At 55.9% G+C, this 17,925-nt stretch overlaps 1 protein-coding gene across 2 annotated transcripts in view; it reads left to right on the top strand.

Annotated features, from left to right (window-relative positions):
* The window catches only part of LSS (lanosterol synthase), a 37,912-nt gene that overhangs the window by 8,419 nt on the left and 11,568 nt on the right, over positions 1 to 17,925 (top strand). The window contains exons 7-18 of one of the 2 annotated variants that reach the window (XM_034948191.3): positions 2,401 to 2,536; positions 3,134 to 3,242; positions 3,629 to 3,747; positions 5,092 to 5,189; positions 5,874 to 5,901; positions 8,162 to 8,218; positions 9,298 to 9,369; positions 10,623 to 10,673; positions 11,347 to 11,496; positions 12,156 to 12,252; positions 12,973 to 13,078; positions 13,583 to 13,636. In XM_034948191.3, the coding sequence (XP_034804082.1) occupies positions 2,401 to 2,536; positions 3,134 to 3,242; positions 3,629 to 3,747; positions 5,092 to 5,189; positions 5,874 to 5,901; positions 8,162 to 8,218; positions 9,298 to 9,369; positions 10,623 to 10,673; positions 11,347 to 11,496; positions 12,156 to 12,252; positions 12,973 to 13,078; positions 13,583 to 13,636 (1,077 nt within the window). The remainder of the gene's footprint in view (positions 1 to 2,400; positions 2,537 to 3,133; positions 3,243 to 3,628; positions 3,748 to 5,091; positions 5,190 to 5,873; positions 5,902 to 8,161; positions 8,219 to 9,297; positions 9,370 to 10,622; positions 10,674 to 11,346; positions 11,497 to 12,155; positions 12,253 to 12,972; positions 13,079 to 13,582; positions 13,637 to 17,925) is intronic. The other variant, XM_003823797.6, reaches the window with a different exon arrangement.

Raw genomic sequence — 17,925 nt, 5'->3', positions numbered from 1 at the left:
CTCTACTAAAAATACAAAAATTAGCTGGGCATGGCGGCGCGTGCCTCTAGTTTCCAGCTACTCAGGAGGCTGAGGCAGGAGAATCACTTGACCCTGGGAGGCAGAGGTTACAGTGAGCCGAGATCGTGCCACCACATTCCAGCCTGGCGACAGAGTGAGACTCTGTCTCAAAAAAAAAAAAAAAGATCAGTGTTTGTTTTTTTAAACAGAACCACATACTGTTTAAATACCCAGCAAAATCAACATTAATTTCTTATTATCTGGTGTGTGTTTTTTTGTTTTGTTTTGAGACAGAGTCTAGCTCTGTCACTCAGGCTGGAGTGCAGTGGCGTGATTTTGGGTCACTGCAACCTCCGCCTCCCGGATTCAAGCAATTCTCCTGCCTCTGCCTCCTGAGTAGCTGGGATTACAGTCTCAGGCCATCACGCCCAGCTAATTGTTGTATTTTTAGTAGAGACAGGGTTTCACTATGTTGGCCAGGATGGTCTCAAACTCCTGACCTCAGGTGATCCGCCTGCCTTGGCCTCCCAAAGTGCTGGGAGCCATGAGCCACTGCACCCAGCCTTATGTGGTGTCTTTAACCAGTGTCTTGTAACATTTTATGGCTATCTATTGAAAGCAGTGAACATCTCCCCAGAAAACACTCATGCATATGAGTTTACCCCGTTATGCATTTTGGGAAGTGAGACCCTGGAACCACACAGAGCCCCTGCTGGCTTCCTGGAGTGTTGTGGGAACCCTGGTGGGGGTGTCCCTTAGAGAGCTATGAGCAGGGCTGGGGGGTCCCTTGTGTTAGATGACTTTGGTGCGGGGGTGGGGGGTCAAGTTAGGGGAGGCAGGAAGTGAAGGGGCCGCTCAAGAAAGGACAGCAGCAGTGTCCTGATACAAAGGCCGGGGGCTTAACTCCGGAAGCCAGTTTGGGTGGTGACGGGGAGGCACAGGGATGGTGAGATCACCCCGGGAGGGTAGACAGAGCTACCAGAGTAGGGGGCAGGGTTAGGGTGCTGCTACCTGAGGCGGGCCGTAGAGCACATAGGTTGGGAGGTGTCCTGGGGCCATTCAGGTGCCCGCTGGACTCTGCGCCTCGCCCATGTGTAATGAGCGGCAGAGGAAGGACTGAGACGGCAGTCGGCACAGCTGCCAGGGCAGGAGGGGTGTGGGTTCCACACGCTGGTGCTGGTGAGGGCGTCTCATCTGCCCCACTTGGGGGGGCCGTCGGTCAGTGCTGCCGCATGGGCACGCCAGGGTGCTGCTTGTCTTTGCTGGAGTTGCTTGGAGGGTGGGTTGGGAGGTGAAAGGAGGACCACAGACCTGAACCACTCCAGCTGCAGAAATGCTGGAAGTGTAACCCAAAATGTGAAAAAAAAAAAAAAAAACACCCTTTTAAGTAAGTGGGTGTGAAAGTGGGCCAAGGCCTGATGCCACAGTCAGGGAGCAGGGAAGGCTCAGCATTGCTCACCCTCACATAAGGATGGGGCTAGCATCACATAAGGCATCACATAAGGATGGGGGCTAGCAGGGAAAGGGAGAGAAAACACATGAGGCACACACAGACCCTGGGAAGCTGGTGGAGCTGTGCTAACGTCAGCAGACCAGTGATCAAAGACCCAGGCCTTGGGGAGATTCCACAGACCTACAGTTTCTTTTTTCTTTCTTTTTTTCTTTTTTTTTTTCTTTTTTTTTGAGACGGAGTCTCGCTCTGTCACCAGGCTGTGTGCAGTGGCACAATCTCGACTCACTGCAACCTCCTCCCAGGTTCAAGCGATTCTCCTGCCTCAGCCTCCCGAGTAGCTGGGACTAGAGGCACACACCACCATGCCTGGCTTATTTTTGTATTTTTAGTAGAGATGGGGTTTCGCCATGTTGGTCAGGCTGGTCTCAAACTCCTGACCTCAAGTGATCCACCAGCCTCGGCCTCCCAAAGTGCTAGGGTTACAGGCGTGAGCCACCGTGCCCCTCCTAAAGTTTCTTAACTACACTTTTAAAAGTAAACTTTAAATTTTGGAGTAGTTTCCAATTTCTGGAAAAGTTGCAAAGATAGCCAAGAGTGTTCCCTGGGGCCCTCACACCATATCCCCATTGTTGATGTTTTATGTTACCAAGGTACGTTTGTTGTAGCTAAGAAACCCACAGACAATCCTAAGCATTTAGGAGCTTCATCACCTGGTTTTAGGATGCAAAATGCTGACCGAACTAGGAGGTGCAGCTCCTCGGAGGGTGCACCTATGGTTCAACTGTCCCCCTCAGGAGCATGGTTGGGAAATGCCCGCAGATGCACTGACGTGGTGGGGAATAGCCATCCACCAGTGTTCGTGCTTGAAAGGGCCCAAGGTATGGATGCTGGCGGAGGGGGCAGGCTTGAGTCTTGGGGTCTCCCACTGACTCCTGCCGTTGCCCCAGGCTGTTTCCTGACTGGGCACCGGCACACCCCTCCACACTCTGGTGCCACTGCCGGCAGGTGTACCTGCCCATGAGCTACTGCTACGCCGTTCGGCTGAGTGCCGCGGAAGACCCGCTGGTCCAGAGCCTCCGCCAGGTAGGACCTCATCAGGGAACAAAGTGAAGGCCTCTGGGGCTGGGACCCACAGGGCCTGGGGCTTCTGGAATCTAACCACACCTGTCCACTCACCTGGCGGCCCTGTGGAGCGGAGAGCCCTGTGATCAGAGCAGAGCCTCCACCTTCCTCCATCCTATATAAACAGTGAGCAAGCTCTGCCCAGAGGGGACTTGTGCTATGGGACAGTCAGTAGCTGTAGCCCAGGGTTCCTGGGAGGACTTCCAGGACTCAAGGGATGCAGGAGGCAGATGTGCACTGTGTCCTCTGGAAGCAGGCCTGAGGCGAGGTTTGAGGTGCAGGATGTTTATCAGGCCTGCCGTGGGGAAGAAGGAGGGGCAGAGGGAGGAAATGAGCTTCTGGGCAGACCTGGGACTCATGGAGCTGGGGAGCTCCTCAGAGCAGTCCTCCCATAGGGGGCCTTCATGTGCCCTCGGGGTCAGTTGCTGGAGGGACCCCCACCCAGGAAGGGACTGGCCCAGGGCCCTGAGGGCGGATGGTGGGAGGCCACCCCTCCTGGTTTGAGCCAGGCCTACCAGGTGCTCCCAGGCCCCAAGGCTCAGACACTGCCCCCACCAGGAGCTCTATGTGGAGGACTTCGCCAGCATTGACTGGCTGGCGCAGAGGAACAACGTGGCCCCCGACGAGCTGTACACGCCGCACAGCTGGCTGCTCCGCGTGGTATATGGTGAGCGCCTCCTGAGGGCCGGCAGGGCAGCCCAGGGTCAGGGTCAGGGTGTCGCCCACTCATTCATGCACTCATCCCCTGCCAGCGGCACTGGGCCACCTCCTCTGTGCCAGGCCCCAGGGGGCGGGATCTCATCGCCCTGCCCCTCCACCCCGAGAACCAGCTGGTCTTCTACTCTCAGGAGTCCACCCTGTGCAAGGGTGTGTGGTAGGAGGTGTGGGGCAGCCCCTCCTGGGCAGGGAAGGAGGAGCTCAGAGACCAGGCCTGGGGGTGGGTGGGAGGGGGAAACCCTGGGGAAGGGCAAGTCCAGGTGTTGCAGTGCATGGGGCTCCAGGCTGAGGCCAGTGTCATGGTGTCTGGCATCCACTGACCCCTGTCCCCTGTAGCGCTCCTCAACCTGTATGAGCACCACCACAGTGCCCACCTGCGGCAGCGGGCTGTGCAGAAGCTGTATGAACACATTGTGGCCGACGACCGATTCACCAAGAGCATCAGCATCGGCCCGGTCAGTGCCCCTGCCTGGCCTCTGACTGCAGCCCCTGGGAGTTGAGGTCCGAAAGTGAAGTCCTGGAGGCCGTGCTGTGAGCTGGGAGTGGGGTTTCCTGGAGCCTGGTGTACCTCCATTTGGGAGGTGGCCCTCTGATCGCACAAGTGTCTGAGGGCTTCTGTCCTGGACCCCTGCACGCCCAGCTCAGTGAAGTTGCCCCACCACACTCGACCCCCCGCTTCCGTCCCCCACCGGCTCTTGTCCTCAGTGTGCCTGGACACTCTCCTAGAGGCCCCTCCCTGAGATCTTGCTGGCTAGCTGGCTAGCTGGGAGGGGTGCTTTTTCCTCACTTGGTTCCCTCTCCCCAAACAGTTCATCATTCGCCATTCTCCCGTGGGGTTTAGACATGCCCAGGGTGGGTGGGAGTAGCAGGTGCCACTCCTGATTCCTCCTGCCTAGCTAGGGACTTGGAGCTCTCGCCTCTGTGGGGCCTGCAGGGGGCCAGGTGTGGCCAGTTCAGTGACCTTGGAGGGTGCAATCCCCGGGCTGTGCTGGTGCGTGGCCGCCTCCTGACAGAGTCAGCAGGCCCTGGGCTGTGCTGCAGCTGCTGCCGTAGCTGTGCGCGTAGCTGCTGCGGTGTAGTGGGTTGGCTTAGGCATTCTCTGGACATACCCAGGTGGCACTGGGCCACTGAGTCCCACCCTGACACTGCATCTCGGATTTTCTGGGCCTCATGCCACCTCAGTGGATCACAAATCCTGACTGACCCTGCAGCGGGTCCCTTGTTTTTTGCTCAGCAGTGATGTGGTTCTTTGTGGGTTTTGGTTTAATCCCATATAGAGCACATCTGTACTAAACGCATTAGAAACATGCTTGCAGTTGGATCTTGACTTGTGAGATGCATAAGTAAAAAGTTGGGGGCCTCTGGAACATTCTGTTCTGAGGAAGAAGGGGGGCAAGTGGTCCCTACTGCTACAGTCCTGTCTTCGCATCTCTTCCTGGGCCCCTCAGGCCCTGTCCTCTGTCCCCTGTGTTGTCTCTAAGGCACCTGGTAGCCCATGCCCCTCTGGTTTCTCCCGGAACCCCTCGCTTCTCCCTGGTGGAGTGCTGCTCCTCCTCACACCCTAAGCCAGGCTGTGGCCTTGGCCGGCACTGCCTCTGTCTGAGTTGGGTCCTGGGGACACAGTTGTTGCCCATCCTCGCTCAGGAAATGCCTGTTAGAGCAGAAGGCCCCTGTCCTGGCCCTGAGTGATCTGCACGGCACCTTATGCCTGGGGGCTGCTGTGGATCTGGACGAGACCTTGTCCCTGGAGGCTGCTGTGGGTCTGGAGCGGAGCCTTGACAGGGCTGTCTCTCCTGCAGATCTCGAAAACCATCAACATGCTTGTGCGCTGGTATGTGGACGGGCCCACCTCCACTGCCTTCCAGGAGCATGTCTCCAGAATCCCGGACTATCTCTGGTGAGTGTGGCTGGGATGTGCTGGCCGGGCCTCTCACCAAGACTGGATCTGAGCCCCGGCTGCGTCCCGGTGAGGGGCCCCCACGGTGCCATCTGGGAATACTGCCAGGGAATACCACCAGGAACCAGCAGTGTCAGGGCTTGTGGAAGCCACTGAGGGTTGTCTTGGAATTGGAAGATTTGCCACCCGGTGGAAGCGTGGGGTGTTCCCAGAAGGTAGAGTGAGGAAGGGGGTGGTAGGTAGCAGGGCAGGTTCAGGTTGGCGTCAGGAGGCCTGTGGACAAGGGGAGCTTGTCAGCCATGGACTGTGCCCTGGAGGTGGGGCCCCTGTCATGGAGGGCAGAGAGCCGTCCCACGGTGGGAAGCTTCCGCTGTACAGGCCTCTTCCTCTGGTGCCTCAGCACTGCACGAGGGCGTCAGGGCTGGCACAGCCTGGGGTCGGGGAGCCTCCCGCTGCCCCTTGCCTTGGGTGTGGCCCTTCTGGGTGAGTGTGTCCTGTTTTCCATAGAGTGTGGCCCTCACCCCCAGGAGCCCAGCAGCCCAGCTGGGGTGGCATCCAGGCCAGTGCCAGGCCTCGGGAGGGGACAGACGGCCTCTCTGGGACCCTCCTGAGTGCAGGGTCTGGGTAGCAGCTGGGCTTCCAGCTTTCTCCTTGCACCTGACTTGGGCTTTTTTCTCCTCACAGGATGGGCCTTGACGGCATGAAAATGCAGGTAAGGGCTGCGGGACTGCGGCTGCATGCTTCCTTTGCAATCATGTCTCCCCTTTATTATTTTTCCTTTGGGGTTCAGAAATAACTCCTCCTGGACCAGGTCCCGGCAGCGTGCGACTAGAGGCTGAGTCAGTTGAGGCCTCTGGCCGTGTCCCTGTGGGTGCCGTTGGTCTCTGTGTGGGTGCCCACCGTTCTCGAATGTCTGTCTGCAGCTGTCCTGTTTGCTTTTTGCCCTGATGATCTGAGTGGGCTCAGCTGTGTAACGACAGACCCAGAGCTGCAGAAGCTCTCATCTTGTTACTGTGGCAGGAGGTGGCTCTGGTTAGCGGGGGCTTCTCCTCCATGCACTCTTAATTTAAGAGGCTTCTTCTTCAAGGTCCTGGGTGGACAGGACAGGAGCCTGGAGGACCGTGGTGGCTTGTGGCCGGGCCTGGGAGCTCCCCGTGGACTTGGCCTGAGTGGGCTGGAACCCAGTCATGAGGGGCACCAAGCACAAGGAGGGGGGAGGCCGGTGGATCCTGGCTGACCCTGGTCCTGTCCTGGCTCTGGGGGCCCTGTAGACCGCAGTCCTGTCCGACTGGGCTGAGCCTGCGCCCCTTTGTGCGTGTCAGAAGCCCAGACAGTGTTGCCCTGTGTCTTGTGGTCTAAGGAGGGTTACGCCCTGTGGTGCCTGTCTTCTGTCCCCCACCCGATTCAGTGTGGAAATGTGGAGTCTCCAGAGGTGTCCTGGGTGTCACATTTGGGATGGATACACGTGGGCCCAGCACTGCCCGCCCCAGGGCTACCCTTGGTGCCAGGTGCCCCCAGCCACGAGCTTTTACCCAGCTGGCCTTGAGCTCCCCAGAGGCTCCCTGGACACTGTCCGTGTTTTGTGAAAAGGTTTTCAAAACACATGTAAAGTGGAGGTGAGTAGCAAGCCCTAGAGCAGGCCCTGGCCTCCCTGCCCCTCCCTGTCCAGCCCTCCCGCAGCACCGACTCATCACTGCACCTCAAGCTGATGAGGGCGTCTGTGTTTTTACAAAATTGCTCCGAGGTTGTCACACCCAACAAACTTACGACGGTTCCTGAGTGTAGTCCTCACGTTGTGGCTGGTGTGTGTGAATCAGGATTCAGGCCAGGCCCGCACAGGCCTTCGGTTGTTGGTCTTTGAGCTCCTGTTAGTCCAGCCGTCTCTTGTGGTCTCTTTTCTCCTCCTGGAAGGTTTGTCCCTGAAGGGCTTCACATTGCAGATCTGACTGGTTGCTTCTTATGTTCCCTGAGTTTTTGTAAACTGGCCAGGCCCTGAGGTTCGATTCCATTGTGTTTCTTTGGCGAGAATGCTTTTCTGGTGGTCCCTGCCTTGTCCCTCCAGTGCACGATGTCTGGATGCCTCTGCCACACACCACCCCCCGCCCAGTCCCCATGTCTGTCTGGTCAGTGCCCAGCTCTGTCTCACTAGGGTTTGGTCACCGGCCCTTTGAACTGAGACCAGGCTGTGTACCTGTGAGCCCAGCTCGGGGTGAGATTTGAGGTGGGGCCTTCCCAGCCCTGTGCAGAATTCCCATCACCTCCAGGTGTACTCAGAAATGGGGATCATTGGCCAGGTGCGGTGGCTCACGCCTGTAATCCCTACACTTTGGGAGGCCAAGGTGGGTGGATCACAAGGTCAGGAGATAGAGACCATCCTGGCTAACATGGTGAAACCCCGATGCTACTAAAAAATACAAAAAAATTAGCTGGGTGTGCTGGCAGGAGCCTGTAATCCCAGCTACTCCGGAGGCTGAGGCAGGAGAATGGCGTGAACCCAGGAGGCGGAGCTTGCAGCGAGCTGAGATCACGCCACTGCACTCCAGCCTGGGCAACAGAGCGAGACTTCATCTCAAAAAAAAAAAGAAATGGGGTCATTTCCAGGCGTCACCATGACTGAGGTGCGCCACTGTCATTGGGTGAGAGCACCTGGATGTTCTATGTGTAGGTGCTGGAGCCTCTGAGGGATCGTTCAGTCCTAGAAGTGTCCTCAGAGGGACACTGTCCTGCCTGGTGGCCCATGAAGAAAGGGAGGGCTCCCTGAGTCTCCCCGACGTGTGTCTGCCTGCAGGGCTCAGCCTTCTCTGAGGCCCTTGTCAGCCATGAGGGGTGCCCAGGGCTCAGAGCCTGAGGCTGAGCGTTGGCTGGGTGGGAGCCCCCACACCTGGCCCTCAGGCGCCCATTGGATCCTGGAGGCAGTGGCTGGGAGTGGGAGGGGCTGCATCTGCTGCTGTAACACCATCCTTTGTGTGTAGGGCACCAACGGCTCACAGATCTGGGACACCGCATTCGCCATCCAGGCTCTGCTTGAGGTTCGTGGCTCCTTCTCTTTTCTCAGCCTCAGCTGACCTTCCCGTGCACGTCAGCCCACGCATCCACCTGAGGGCAGCACTGCTGGCCACACACTTGCCACTCCTCGATACTTCCAGTGACCTGGGCTCTGGCCTCTGGCTTCAGAGGGTCGTGCTGTGGAGGGGGCGGCCTTGGCCAGCAGCCTTGGGTGTTGGGCTGGGTCGGGGGCCTTGGGAGGGCAGGGGCTGGAGGCTGTGTGAGAAGGGGAGTCTGGTGAAGGCTGTTTCTGAGAGTGCAGGCAGGAGTGGGACTCCAGGCTCTTCTTAGAACTGGAACTGCTTGGGCCAGGCACGGTGGCTCACACCTGTAATCCCAGCACTTTGGGAGGCCGAGGAGGGTGGATCACGAGGTCAGGAGTTCAAGACCAGCCTGGCCAAGATGGTGAAACCCCGTCTCTACTAAAAGTACACAAAAATTAGCCGAGCGTGGTGGCGGGCACCTGTAATCCCAGCTACTTGGGAGGCTGAGGCAGAGAATTGCTTGAACCCGGGAGGTGGAGGGTGCAGCGAGCCGAGATTGTGCCACTGCACTCCAGCCTGGGTGACAGAGAGAGGCTCCGTCTCAAAAAAAAAAAAAAAAAAAAAGAACTGGAACTGTTTGTTATGGGCATTCTTGAGCCAGTACTGGAGAAAAACGAGAGTGGATTTTTATGCTGGTGGGAATGAGGTAGGTGGGATTCTGAAGGTGTTTCTGGAGAGCCCTGAGGGCTGGGCCACGCAAAGGGCCGGGCCACGCAAAGGGCCTGCCTACACAGGGTGCTGGAGACCCTCTGGGCATGGATGCTGGCCAGGCAGGGGGGTGCTGGCATCCATAAATGGTCTCCTGCGCCCTTCCATCTTCAGTCATATCTCATGGACTTTTGCTGTTTTGTCTTTAAAGGTAAGTGCAGCAGGAGACCCTGGCACTCTCTGGAGATGTCTGCCAGTTTGATTCTGGTCCCCGGTGGGGGCAGGATGTGGCCAGGGCCATCGGGAAACCAGCGCAGCCATGCTGGCCGTGCAGGGGCAGCTGAGCCTCTCTGTCCTGCTGTCTCTTCCAGGCGGGCGGGCACCACAGGCCCGAGTTTTCGTCCTGCCTGCAGAAGGCTCATGAGTTCCTGAGGCTCTCACAGGTGAGGCCGGTGCCTGGGGCTCTGAGGGGGGCTGAAGAGGGGGATCAGAGCTGGGAGCTCCTGCAGGCAGAAGTGCCCACCTCACCTCCACCCTGCCCTATTTCCTGCACTGGTGTTTCAGGTCACCCCCACCGTCCCATCCCCTCCCTAGCCCCTGCTCCATCCACCGGTCCTCCTCGGGCTGGCCTCACCTGGGGCAGCTCTCTGAGGCCTGCAGGGTGCTGGGGGTGCTGGCAGTTTCTGCATCCTGCTCATGTTGGAGCCACTGTGTGCAAGGGCCAGGCACGGGCAGGGGCTATGTACCCTGAGCTGCACAGCCTACACGGCACCTCCATGTCTCTGAAGCACCTTCTGCCCATGGAGGTGACGCCAGCCTGTGGACTTTCCCTCCTGAGACTGTTTGCAGCAAAAGCCCCGGTCCCTCCTGCCAGATCAGCTGCCCACAGACCCTGCCCGAGCCCGTAGTTTGACCTCAGTGTCTCTCACACGTGCCTGCACCCCAGTCTGCAGCCACAGTCATCCCATACATGCGCCCCAACCTCCCGTGTCTCCCACACCCTGTCCCGGCCACGGCCTCAGCCAGTGTCCCTCTGCCTGGAACCGCTGCCCCCCAGCCCCGTCTCCCTCCCTTCAGCTCTCACTAGGACATTGTTCTGCAGGGCTTCTGGGTCTTCCTGGCCTCTGTGTGGCCAAGGCTGGCACCCATCTTGGGCTCAAGCAGAGGAGGGGCATTGTCCTGCTGTGCCTGGCCCAATGGCGGCCTGCTCCTGCTCCTGCCTCCTGCCCAGGACTTGCTCTGGGTGATGGGGACTTGGGGAGGCTGACTGAACCCTACGGCACTCCAGGCCTCTTCCCTTCTCACTGAGGTGAGAGAGGCAGCCAGGAGCTGAGGTTGTTCAGGAGGCATTGGGGGCCCCTGGCACAGAGCACACCCGCAGAGACCTGGGCCCCCTCCCTGCCTTCTGGCCGGTGGGGAGATCACAGGGGAGTCAGGTGCTGACTCCCAGTCCCGTCTGGGCTGGTTTGAGCCCTCGCTGGCCAGTCACGTTTCCCAGCAGCTGTGGGTGGTGAGCTGAACAGGTGCAGGCCCTCGCGCGCCTCGCAGCACCAGTGGTGGCTGTGGCCGGCAGAGTAAGCTCCCAGGCACGTTCTGCCTCTCCAGTCCTGCCCAGTCTGTCTCAGCGATGTCCCAGATGGGGACGTCCCGTGGTGACGTGTTCTCTGCTTCCACATTTGCCCTCGATGCTGCCCAGGTCCCAGATAACCCTCCCGACTACCAGAAGTACTACCGCCAGATGCGCAAGGTATGCGGGAGCCAGCCCCATCCCTGTCCCGTCCCCCAGGGGAGGCCGCCCTCAGCAAGGTGGGTCCTTCCCTCTGAAGGGGGGGCTCCTCCCTGGGGGACTCCTCCCTTGGCGTCTTTGGGTGTCCTGCTGTGGTGGATGCCTGGCCTAGGGGCTCATGCTTCATGTTGCTGAGCTGCCTGGCACATGGAGGCACAGTTGGCTTGCACACACAGCCTTGCCTCAGAGCGGTTCCAGTGGTCACGGCACACACAGGCTTCAGAAGGACAGCCGAAGTGTAGCCAGTGTGTCCGGGGAAGGCAGAGGAAAGAAGCAGACCTCAGAGCCGGTGTGGGCTGTGACCACAGGTGCAGGCTGTGAAATTAGGCATGGACCCAGCTGCTGCTGCCTGTTTACAATGGGGGTGGGGGGCATCTGGGCCCCATCCTGTCCGTCGTGAGATCTGCAGGTGTTGAGGGTGTGAGCTGCACCCCTGAGGGTCTTTGTGCTGGAAGCTGGAGGTCTGTCTGGATGTACCCAGCTTGGGGCCCTGGCTGCACCCACACCTTTGGTGGCTGGGCCCCTGCCCTGACCGGGTGCTCTGTGGTGGGGAGGGATGCGTGTGGCTGTGGGGAGGTTCTGAGAACTGGGGTGTGGACACCCCCAGCCTGGAGTCACGGCTTGTGCTCTGCAGGGTGGCTTCTCCTTCAGTACGCTGGACTGCGGCTGGATCGTTTCTGACTGCACGGCTGAGGCCTTGAAGGCTGTGCTGCTCCTGCAGGAGAAGTGTCCCCATGTCACCGAGCACATCCCCCGAGAACGGCTCTGCGATGCTGTGGCTGTGGTAAGGCTCTGGTCCCAGCAGCCCCGTCCATACCTCGTGTCCTGCAGATGAGCTGCGTGCTCACTTCCACTCCTGTGGGCTCCAGCCCAGCACGCAGTCCGGCCAGGCCATAGGAGCTTGTCCTTGGATGGTGTCTATATGTGGAGAACTGTGAGCTCTGGCTGGACCCCTAGGGGCCTTGCTGGGCTGTGTGCACAGAGCCCTGCACTGCGGAGCTGGTGTCCAGCCCAGCCACCGATACTTGGGGGAGCCGGCGTGGCCCCCAAGGTTTCTCTCTGGTGGTTTCCACTGGGTGTCTGAAGAAGGAATTTGTTGGTGTTGGTTTTGGTGCCACATCCTTTCAGCACATCTGGCTTTTGTGTGTGTTTCCCAGTGGAGACCCTGCCCTTTTCTGGCAGCACAGACTTGGTTTCTAAGTCATGGGCACGTGTGGGGGCATGTTCCCTGGTGGCTGTGCATGGAGGCCCTGACAGATGAGGTTGCAGCTGCTGCTTGGGGCACCCGAGGGCTTGGTTAACGTGGAAATCAGCTCTCCGCCCCCTGTTCCTGCCCCATCGGTTGTCAGCCCTAGTGTTGCCTCTAGAGAGTTCCGCTGTGCCCTGGGCGCCTGTGTGTGCTCAGCACATGGGCGAGTTCTAGGGTGCTCTCTGTGATTTCAGCTGCTGAACATGAGAAATCCCGATGGAGGGTTCGCCACCTATGAGACCAAGCGTGGGGGGCACTTGCTGGAGCTGCTGAACCCCTCGGAGGTCTTCGGTGAGTGGTCGGCCAGCACTGCGGCGCGCAAACCCGGGGCCGGCTAGCGCTGTGGTGCACAAACCTGGGGGCCAGCTTTTCCCCCTTGCCCGAGGCTGCAAGGGCCTAGGTTCACTGGCAGATCTGTCTGGAGCCCTCCCTCAGCCCAGGCTGTTCTGCACTCCTCCATCCCCTGGGGTGGCAGGATCCTTGTGTTGTGGATAGGAGGGCATCAGGTCAGACCTAGGGGACAGTGGAGGGTTCCAATGAGATCCACAGCCTGGGCTGGTTCCTGCTCAGTTCACAGGGCTTGTGTTCTGTGGAGGCTGCTGTGTATCCAGAGCGCCTGCAGGGAGGTGTCTGTGGGGACTGTGGGGACCCATGCCATGGGCAGCAGGCTGCTGTGTGTGCATGGTTGCCACCGTACTGGTCTTGGGGGAGGATCTCAGCCCTGGTCCACCTCTGGGCACCTCACATACCCGCCTTCCTGGTCCCCTCCACATCACACATGGCTTTTTGGGGTGGGGTCGCAGCTTTCTGCTGTGTTCCCCTCATCTTCGCTCTCACGTAGCACAGGTGTGTGTCCTGGGCCAGCCAGTGTTTGCTCTGGAGGTTGGTCAGGGAGGCAGTGTCAAGGCCCGGGCTCACTGCAACACTCTTGCTTGTTGTGATTTTGCCTGAGCTGCAGGCCCTGGGCAGCCAGGGTGAAACTCAACACTTGGTTTTCCCTCCCTTTCCCAGGGGACATCATGATTGACTACACCTATGTGGAGTGCACCTCGGCTGTGATGCAGGCGCTTAAGTGTTTCCACAAGCATTTCCCGGAGCACAGGGCAGCGGAGATCCGGTAAGGAGGGTCTCAGCCCAGGGTGCTCTGCCACTCAGTGTGGGGGCTGCCAAGTCGGGGGCCAAGACCCAGACGCATCATTCTGTGACACAGGGCCCTGGCGGCCCATCTCAGAAGCGAAACTCATGGAAACATGCAAGAGGCTTCAGATGTTGTGGAATCCAGTCGTATGCCCTAAAGCATACAAAATATCTGTTAGGGGCTCAGAATAGCACAGTTATAACACAAAAATGGATTTTCTCTCTCTTTTAATAATGTTAAGAAGACATCACATACCTGACTCCACCGGTGTCCCAGTAACAGTTTTTAAGTAACCTTTCCTGTTGAAGGGTAGCAAGTATTCAGAAAAGTGTACAGGTTGGTCTTCTTGAAGCAAACAGGAAGCGAACAGTGCCAGCATTAGACATGGTGACACCACCAGAGCCCTCGGCCCTCCCCATGACGGGGCCGCCCACATGCCTGCCAGGTCGTGGGTGTCTGTTGCTCACTTTGGATCTTGTCTAGGTGGACTCCTGAGGTGTGGAATTCGTGTTGCCTTCTCCTGCTCTCCTGCTCGCGGTTAGTCATGTGGCTCGGGTAACAGCAGCGTTCTCTCCCTCGGGCCTTCGGTTGAACACAGATGCCGCGCTATCCAGCTGCCTGTTCTCAGCACCTGGGAGGATTTCAGTCTGGGTTATTATGAAGCATCTACTGTGAACACTCTTGTACTTATCTTTTGGGGCACCTGGGTACCCATTTCTCATGGTCACGTACCTAGGAGTGGCATTGCTGTGTTAGAGGGTACATTATAGGATATGTGATTTTTGTAGGTTCTTCTTTATCCTATCACGATTACATTTTTTTACTTTTGTTAAACCTGGTGTAGACTCACCTTGGTCACAATGCACTGTCCTTTTTATATATTGCTAGGTTCAATTTGAAGAATATTTTGTTAGGATTTTAGCAACTCTGGTTACAAGAGATGCTGGTCTATAATTTTTTTTTCTTTATAATGTTTTTGTCAGGTTTTCCTGTTAAGATGATGCTGGACTTAGAAAAGCAGTTGGAAAATGCTTTTAAAATACTCTTTGGAAGAATTTATGTAATATTCATAATATTTCTACCTTAAATGTTTGGGGAAAATTACCGGAAATGCCAGTTGGGCCTGGAGATTTCTTTGAGGAAAGTTTTTAAATTAGAAGTTCAATTTCTTTCTTTCTTTCTTTCTTTTTTTTTTTTTGAGATGGGTTCTAGCTCTCTCAGGCTGGAGTGCGGTGTAATTTCTTTAATAGTTTATAGGACTGAGCAGATTTTCCATTTTTGTATCAGTCTGGGGAGTCTTCCCATTTCCACTCAGCTTTACACTGATTCATGCAAAGTTGTTCAGTGTCCTCTTGGATGGCTCTGAGCCCAACGCTGACATCCTCCTCTTCCTTTTGAGAATCTTATACTGATCTTTTGAAAAAAAAAATCTTAGTCTTTGATTCTGTTTTTAAAGAGACTTTATTTTTGGTTTCATCAATTTCTATTGTTTGTTATTTTCTTTCTTTCTTAATTTTTTTGAGACGGAGTCTTGCTCTGTTGCTGAGGTTGGAGAGCAGTGGCGTGATCTCAGTTCACTGCAACCTCCGTCTCCGGGGTTCAAGCGATTCTCCTGCCTCAGCCTCCCGAGTAGCTGGGACTACAGGTGCTCACCACCATGCCTGGCCAATTTTTTGGTATTTTTATTAGAGACAGAGTTTTACCATGTTGTCCAAGCTGGTCTTGAACTCCTGACCTCAGGTGATCCACCTTCCTTGGCCTCCCAAAGTGCTGGGATTACAGGTGTGAGCCACCACACTGGCCTTTGTTATTTTCTTTCTCCTTTATTTTTCTAACTTGAATACTTAGATATTTGATTTTCAGGCTTTTATTGAAATATGCATTTGAGGCTATAAATGAGTTTTGAGATATCATTCAGTTAAATGTGTGTTCTGGTGCTTGCTGCGGTAGCACAGATACTAAAAGTGTTTTCTGTTTCTACTGTTCTTCTCTGGCCCATGAGTTATGTGGGAGTATGCTGCTTCATTTACAATCTGAGAATGTTCTGGTGTGGTTTTTTTGGAAGCCGAGGATGGAGCAGGGGTTTTCTTGTGCTTCACAGGTGCAGCTAGGAGGGCACCGTGTTCAGGGTCTTCTGTCGGCCTGGCGTGGCCCTTGGCCATGTGCTGCTCTGCGGCATGAAGTGGGCGTGAGTTGTCCTCAGCCACATTTAGAGAATTGGCCTTTTAAAAAATAGATCATCTTTAAAAAATCACTGTAATAAAAGTAAAGCAGGTTCTTTGCAAACAAGACTTGCAAAATACAGAGAAGCGCAAAGAAGAAGCTAAGTCGCCCCTCCTCGCCCCTGAAGGAGAATCTGCTGTTGCTGTTTGGTCTCCACATTTCCATGGCGGCTTGCTGCTCCTTTCACGCCTGGCCCACTTTGTGCCTGGTGAGGTTTCTAAAAGCCCCACCATTGAGCGTGCTCCTCCAGCACAAGCAGTAATGGCACAGGTGTTGTGTCATTTTACTCAGTGGCCTCTGGGTTATTTTTCAGTTTTCCTTGTTGTTTTTTAGCTTTTCCCCATTTTAACCTTAACTGGTATTTTCTTGTTAAATATTTATTCATGACCATTATTATTCCCTAGAGCCACATGGCTTGGGGTCCACCTGCCTGGGTCAGCCCCCATCCCTGCCCCTTCTGGCTGTCTGACCTGGCCTGGTGACTTCTCTTCTCTGCTCATCTCTCTCCCTGCCTGGGTGGGCAAGAGTACAGCCTCACAGAGTGGTGGGATTGTGTGAGATGCCGCAGGGAAGCACATGTCAGCTGTTGTCACTGTGTAGAACAATCAGTCCCGGATGTGGCCCGCAGGGGAGCAATGGTGACTTAATCGCGGGCTTCCTCTGCATTTCTTTGGTGACTTCCAAGCTAGAACATTCTTTTTTTGTTTATTTGTTTGAAGCAGGGTCTCACTTTGTTACCTAGGCTGGAGTGCAGTAGCAAAATCATGGCTCACCACAGCCTCAAACTTCCGGGCTCAAGCAGTCCTCCCACCTCAGCCTCCTGAGTAGCTGGGACTACAGGTGCATACCATCACCCGTGGCTAATTTCTTAAATGTTTTGTATTTTTTAAATGTTGCTCAGGCTGGTCTCGAACTCCTGGGCTCAAGCAATCCTCCCACCTCGGCCTCCCCAAATGCTGGGATTACAGAGTGAGCCACCACACCCAGCCATTTTAAAAATTTTCACCAGGATGTTTTTTCTTTCATTTTTAAGCACAGTAAGTATTTGTGTATTATGTTACAGATATTTTCCCCTCAATTTCTTTGTTCTTTTTATCTCTTTAGGGAGTATGAACATAAGTTTTTAACTTTTAAATGGTTAAATATATTAGTGTGATTTTTATATTAAGATTTTAAACTTGCCGGGCGCAGTGGCTCACGCCTGTAATCCCAGCACTTTGGGAGGCCGAGGCGGGTGGATCACAAGGTCAGGAGATCGAGACCATCCTGGCTAAGACGGTGAAACCTTGTCTACTAAAAATACAAAAATTAGCCGGGCGTGGTGGCGGGCGCCTGTAGTCCCAGCTACTCAGGAGGCTGAGGCAGGAGAATGGCATGAACCCGGAAGGTGGAGCTTGCAGTGAGCTGAGATGGCGCCACTGCACTCCAGCCTAGGCGAGAGTGCAAGACACCGTCTCAAAAAAAAAAAAAAAAAGATTTTAAACTTACCTGGAGAGTTTTTGAGATACAGTTTGGAGTTGCAAGTTACTTTAACACTATTTATATGGAATATTCTATTTTACTACACAGACTTAAATTCTCCCTTAAATTTACAGATTTATAGAAAAGTTACAAAAATACTGAAAAGTACTCCTGTTTACTCTGACTAGAATTCTTTAGTGGGTGGCACCCTACCCTGAGGGCTTCATGACCTGTCCTCCCACATGATCCAGGCTCTACCCTCAGGGCTTCATGACCTGTCCTCCCACGTGATCCAGGCTCTACCCTCAGGGCTTCATGACCTGTCCTCCCACGTGTTCCAGGCTCTACCCTCAGGGCTTCATGACCTGTCCTCCCACATGATCCAGGCTCTACCCTCAGGGCTTCATGACCTGTCCTCCCACGTGATCCAGGCTCTACCCTCAGGGCTTCATGACCTGTCCTCCCACGTGATCCAGGCTCTACCCTGAGGGCTTCATGACCTGTCCTCCCACGTGATCCAGGCTCTACCCTCAGGGCTTCATGACCTGTCCTCCCATGTGATCCAGGCTCTACCCTCAGGGCTTCATGACCTGTCCTCCCACGTGATCCATGCTGTACCCTCAGGGCTTCATGACCTGTCCTCCCACATGATCCAGGCTCTACCCTCAGGGCTTCATGACCTGTCCTCCCACGTGATCCAGGCTCTACCCTCAGGGCTTCATGACCTGTCCTCCCACGTGATCCAGGCTCTACCCTCAGGGCTTCATGACCTGTCCTCCCACGTGATCCAGGCTCTACCCTCAGGGCTTCATGACCTGTCCTCCCACGTGATCCAGGCTCTACCCTCAGGGCTTCATGACCTGTCCTCCCATGTGATCCAGGCTCTACCCTCAGGGCTTCATGACCTGTCCTCCCACGTGATCCATGCTGTACCCTCAGGGCTTCATGACCTGTCCTTCCACGTGATCCAGGCTCTACCCTCAGGGCTTCATGACCTGTCCTCCCACGTGATCCAGGCTCTACCCTCAGGGCTTCATGACCTGTCCTCCCATGTGATCCAGGCTCTACCCTCAGGGCTTCATGACCTGTCCTCCCATGTGATCCAGGCTCTACCCTCAGGGCTTCATGACCTGTCCTCCCAC

Source organism: Pan paniscus, chromosome 22, assembly GCF_029289425.2.
Source record: "Pan paniscus chromosome 22, NHGRI_mPanPan1-v2.0_pri, whole genome shotgun sequence".
In the NCBI taxonomy this organism is placed as follows: Eukaryota; Metazoa; Chordata; class Mammalia; order Primates; family Hominidae; genus Pan; species Pan paniscus.
The sequence above is the reverse complement of the archived record's forward strand: the minus strand, read 5'-3'. Positions and strand labels throughout refer to the sequence as shown.